Here is a 6068-nt window from a genome sequence, read left to right on the forward strand (position 1 = left end):
CGTGCAGAACCTTGGCCGATACGCCACGTCGCGCAAAAATATCTAACGACCAGAAAGCACATAACAACACAACACCAAACCATTGTTCCTGTATTGTTAATCACAAATTTAAAATACTCTCCTTGGCAGAAATCCTTTTGTTCAAAAAAATCATAAATATTTTCATGAAGATACATATAAAATATATGATGATAACAGAGCTCTACAAAATTCATTTTGTTTCCCAAACCGATAATTTAACATCCTCCTTCCCAACTTTGAAAAGGAAGAAAGGCCTAAATCTTGGGGAAAAAAGAACCAAATAGCTTTGACAGAAGACGCACAAGGATAGGTATTATTCTCCCTCCTCAGCTCGACTAATATCGCTTCAGGACGCTACCTGAACGCCTCCGACAGCGATAGCATAATGGTATATGCTGGCTTGTCTCAATCTCTGAGACTGTCGTGTGTGGGGCTCTGAATCAGGTTTGTCTTCACCTTACTGTATCTGTATTTTATTTATGTGTGATTAATTTAATAACGCTTTCAATAGCTGTGATTATAGAGCGTCAAATTATAGTATGACTATTGAATAACGAATTGGGCAGGATCTAACACAAACCGGTAGTGACCTAATGTGAGTTTTTCGTATTGTCACACCATTTGCCTGGAGAGGCTGACTAAAACCACAAAATACCCTAGAGCAGTCAACCTCCGGACTAAGATTTCAATTTGGATCCTCTCGAATAAAAATATGAAGTGCTGACTATTCGACTATGCAGTTCGTTGTGTCCACATACGAAAGTAATGCAGTCACAGTAATTATGCAAAACGCAACTAAGACTTACGGTGGAGTGGATGAGAAACTCCATGCATTCTTAACATCGGTACTACATGGAGGCAAATGGTCAGTTTCATACTCTGGACACACAAGTTCAGAAGCACGCGCCCCTTGCACCCCGTGGATGCGTCCTACAGTCGTCTGGTTGCTGTCTCCGTTCCTGCTGGGAATCGAATCCTGAGCTTAGCGCATACATAGTAACAAGAAAGAATTGTATGTTTTAGTCGAAAGACAACTATGAAACACAGGCCTGTATTTCTTGTTATCAATACAATGCAATACTTAAATACCATAAGTGACTTTAATTGGCAGAATGAAATAGAAGAATAGCGAACAACTATCAATTTTAGCTTCAACTATGTTCAGTTTTATATTTAAGTAAATCATTATGTTGCAGTTTTGTAGGTAATAATGTTTTGTATCGAATTTTAATTGCTGATTTCATTAAATTATCACCGATTTTGGTGCTTAAACGAACCTTCACATTTTCCTTTCGATTCCCTATTTAAAATTACATGATTATTAATTTCTTACCAGAATTTTAGCTTATCACTTTACGTAACTGAAGTGTAGTACTAAAATAAAAATCCAAAATAAACATATAGCATTACAAATTTGGGAATACAGTTGGTCCTTCACTTCGCTCTGCAGAATCCTATCGTGAATCTCTGATATTCTCAAGACCTTGATATGAGATAATATTGCCCATCACTATGAATAAGATGGAAAACTGAAACGGAAGATAGTTGACCCTTTCTAAAATGTGCAACGCACTCAAAGCATTCAAATCAAGATGGCTCGACTCAGCTCTCGGTCTTGGCCGCTACGTGGCAGCACCGCGCAGCTAACATTCTAGCTCCAGATCTCTTACCACGGAATAGTAACTCAGCATCTCTATGGTTGGCTAAGCTGACTCCTCGGTCATCTTGTCAGTCACCGCTGGTCCACTGAATAAGAGAGGCGTGTTTATCGTTTCGGTCTCTCTGTAGACAACTTCCGTCGTAACGTTAAACAAAGTGCCGACATAGGAGTTCTGAAAGGCCTGTGGTTGTATTGTGGAGATTCTGGTGGTGGGATAAGACACGAACTTTTGATAGTGGGTGCCGCAAGTGAGATTTCTCTGCACGGAGAGAAGTTAGGAAGCAGGTTATATCGTGGATCAATTATTATATCGGTGTATACTTCTGACACAATTATTTTTTCCAGGTGTGAATGTGTTGTGAATTATGGTGCAGAATAACATACAATTTCCGTAAAGTGAACGAGAGTGATATGGTGTTAAAAGCGACCATTTTATGTTATACGAAATATTGAGCTAATATAAAAGGGAAATTTTAAATATCAGTATACGTCCCAAACTTCTTCGCTCGGTATAATATTGTAATGGCGAGAGAACGTGTACGATACGACGTCTAATTCAGTCAATTTGATGGAGATAGTTTGGTGTCGTTTTTTAGAGAAGCGCCGTGTTTTTGTGCGGGTGGCGAGTTTCACGCCTCGTTAGTCACCTGCAATGTCATGCTACTTGCCACTGCCGCGCACGTGCTCAAACAAGACACTGTCAATGAGCGCGAAGACAGATAATATAACTCTTTTTATGTCAGTTACAACTCTCTTAACGGCGAAAGATTTTATTACAGAACCGCGGATGCAAGACAAATGAAAACCTGAAGGGCATTTCTATAAGGCTGTGAACTGGTGGTAGCTAAGCATGAAACTGTGCTAAGGAGACGTAATCATTAAATTATGTTGATATTTAAGGTGAAGGCGCAATGGGGAAAACGCCTAATGCACATGGAGGGCTCTCGGTCTCTGGACCTCTTGGTGTGCCGTTAGGGGGCAGGGACAGACAAGCAGCTGACCGCCAAGGCTAACTTCAGCGCGCATCGAACCGCTGCCTCAGGGCCATTTTTCATCTAGGGTCAGTAACTCAAGCCTCACAAAAAATCCACATACTAACCTTCCATTCCGTTTGCACGAATGACACGATGAAAAACAAGAATGTTTGGGTTCAATTCTGTTGTATTGTGATAAGCTGTTTAGTGTGAGCTTCATTTCATCGTCATAACTTCATAATATTACAGTTTAAAATTCAGAAACACTAATGCTTGGGACTCAATACACTTATTCTTTAAAACCTCGTCTCCGACATTTCGATATAGGTTCATATGAAAATGTCACATTCAGCATCTAGACGCTGGCGTCTTCAATAAGGTCAGTACAGTGGTCGGTGACAGACTATAAAATATTCTACAAAAGGAAGCTTAATTCACGTTCCGAGGTCCTGACGATTAGAGACACGTTGACGTGAAGAACACTCTTATGTCAGAGGTAACAGAAATGTGAACACTATATCAGATTCGTCAATAGGTGTGAAACCATGGAACTGTAATATACGTTTACTATGCGGATCATGTAACAGACTATGAGTTCCCTAGTGCAAACCGTGGTGAGTGACGTTATCGCCTCTCATCAACGACTACAGCAGCAGCCTGCAACATGTCCCCTGCCCTTGTCTTTGGATTCAAATAATAACAGCGGTGGGGGTTTAGTGGTAGATGAAAACAAACACAGATCTGCAGAAGGGGAAGGTGTGAAATCAGCTGTTAAGGCCGGCAGCAGTGGTGGCGAAAAATACTCGCTCAGACCGCGATCACTACAAAGACGCTCAGAATCGAAGGATTCCGAACATACGCGCATTTCTAGCGGCAGAGGGTATGCGAGAAGAGGCGTCAATTCAGGAGCGGGGTCCACTGCACGGCCGAAACAGAAGCCTCCGCCGCTCAGCAAATATCGGCGAAAGACAGCGAACGCCCGTGAGAGGGACCGCATGCGGGAAATCAACGCCGCCTTCGAGACGCTCCGTCGCGCTGTGCCTCACATCTCAACATCCGCTCACCACAATCAACATGACAGCAACGGCAGCGAGAAGCTCACCAAGATCACCACTCTCAGATTAGCCATGAAATATATCGCCGCCCTGAGCCAGGCGCTCCAGCAGTCCGACGCCATCCTGCAGATGTCCGAAATTCGAGTGCCAGCACTACAACCCCCGAGTTCCATCAGTAGCAATAGTAGCAGTAGTAGTGGCAGTCTACAGTTCGTATCAGAAGGCGAGTCACTCACCTTCAGCGAACACTGCCTCACACCGCCCGACCTCACTTCCACAGACTTCACGCGGCAGTGCCTCACTCCTGCAAATCTGACACGCCTTTCTTCGCAAGACCATAGTCAGCACAGCGGCACTCCACTAGACAACAAGCGCCTCTGTCCCAGTTCCTCGTCCGACGTCCACAAAACTATGACGGTCCCTAGCCAGAACATTCCCTCTACAGAACTAAGTACAAGAGCTACCTGCTTTGCGTCAGCGACATCCGACGACCTCAGCCGACACTGTTTGCTGTCCCCAGGTTTGGAACAGCAATGTCATCATCCTTCAGCATCAAATTCTCAAATGTGTCTCTCAGTACCTGTGCTAGAGCCCCCAGACCTCAGTCAGCACTGCCTCACGCCCGCAGACTTCGAGGAACACACGACTGAAGAACAGTCTCCCTTGTTAGTATTCGACGATGATTCCCTAGACTCACCTGATCTGGACCATCTTCTAATCTCGTGACGTCACTTCTCTGTTCTGTAGCCAGAATTAAGTGCCTAGTGGTGATTACAGTTTCGAAATTGTGATTGTTACTGACAATTATATTAAAAGTTTCAAAGTACTTCGTGCTTTTAAATTCCACGAGTAAAAGAAAATCTTACCTGTTATAGAACAATTTTATTATTCTTTCGCATTTGAGATCTATGATACTAGATTTCCTATATTAATAAATCTCATTCGTTAAACAGTCGATATAATTCACGGAGCAAATTTAACCAATTTTTTTCAAACGTATCAATCCAGTTCAATCTTCTTAAAATTTGGACTAAATGCGAATGCATAACTGTTGTCTGCCATTGATTATATTTTCGAGTGAGAATATGAAATAAAATGCATAGTAAAATTATTCAACTGGCTCTCAAGTTTCTCTCTCGGCCAAATAAATGAAGCAAAGAAGACTGACATTAATGCAGAACAGGTGAGATAGACACGAAATGCTCTTACCGTGGAAGTTCTGAACAAGTTTTGCTACATCGTGTAATGTGTGATTCTCAGCTAGATATAGGTGTGAGTGGTTCCGTATCACAGTGTTCAACTCTTAACGTTTTTGACAAGCATGGGGAAAGGAATCTGGTGGGATTTTTGCGCAAGAGATTCCACGTATATTCGCACAGCCGTAAATAAATTAATTCAATTCGTTTGGGTTTGTTTGTTTGTTTGTTTATTACGACTGCTTAATAATTTTTCTAACATGGTGGACGTTGCAGTATGAAAAAAATTGTGTCGTTACACATGTGATGAATATCTACAAGAAGTGATGGACCACACGACATGTTTTGTGAAAGTGACCGTATTAAGCAGACAGGAAGGTTGATGCTATTGCCAGTCCTCAGCACGAACTGATGTACTATACATTACGAAAAAGTACAAAGGGAAATTTTGTCTTAACGTTTTAAAACGACCACATACAAATCGTATTAATTTTTACTTCAGATGGTGACTTTTACAAATTCTAAGTTAAATAAATTGTGCAGTATTGAAATTATCTGTGTTCAGTTTCAAATAACTCATCGTTCGATCGCCAACAGTTTCCTCAGTTGTAGACAAGATGGCGCCAAATCTTATTTCCTTGGAGGATTGCAAGATCAAAGCTGAACACTTTTTGGTAATTTAACCGTGTCAGTATTGATTGCAAGATCTTGAAGTAAACATAAAAGATGATTTATCCCTAGCTTATCAGCAATTATTGACTCTGAGCATTACTCTCTTCTGTACTACAGTTTCGGCAGAACCTGTTGCCCCCCTCTCCAGTTCTTGCCTTGAAGATGAAGGTAACAGCTTCCGCCGAAACAGGCTACACTACGTCACAACCAATAACACAGTAATCTTCACAGTTGCAGCCGTGAGAACCCCACATTTCACTGAATATCGAGGTTTCAGCCATAAAATTTGAGACATATTATATTCGGAACATAATCCTGATTAAAACATAGGTAATTATTTGGAATGAGATGACCACCGTCCGTTTAAGACAATACGAGTACGTCGTCATTTACATAGACTGAAGCACCCAATAACCTCAATGGGAATATCGGTCAATCGCTGCTTCACGTTGTGGTGCTTAATGAAGTTCGGGGGAAATTTTCTTAACTT

At 41.7% G+C, this 6068-nt stretch overlaps 1 protein-coding gene across 1 annotated transcript; it reads left to right on the forward strand.

Annotated features, from left to right (window-relative positions):
* Window positions 1-1734: 1734 nt before the first annotated feature.
* LOC111868220 (helix-loop-helix protein delilah) lies at window positions 1735-5599 on the forward strand. Its single transcript, XM_023858670.2, has one exon. It carries the CDS (start codon window positions 3246-3248, stop codon window positions 4434-4436), a length of 1191 nt encoding a protein of 396 aa, XP_023714438.1. The 5' UTR covers window positions 1735-3245; the 3' UTR covers window positions 4437-5599.
* The last annotated feature ends 469 nt before the right edge of the window (window positions 5600-6068 follow it).

The sequence above is a fragment of the Cryptotermes secundus genome, unplaced genomic scaffold (genome assembly GCF_002891405.2).
Source record: "Cryptotermes secundus unplaced genomic scaffold, Csec_1.0 scaffold232, whole genome shotgun sequence".
Taxonomy (NCBI): Eukaryota; Metazoa; Arthropoda; class Insecta; order Blattodea; family Kalotermitidae; genus Cryptotermes; species Cryptotermes secundus.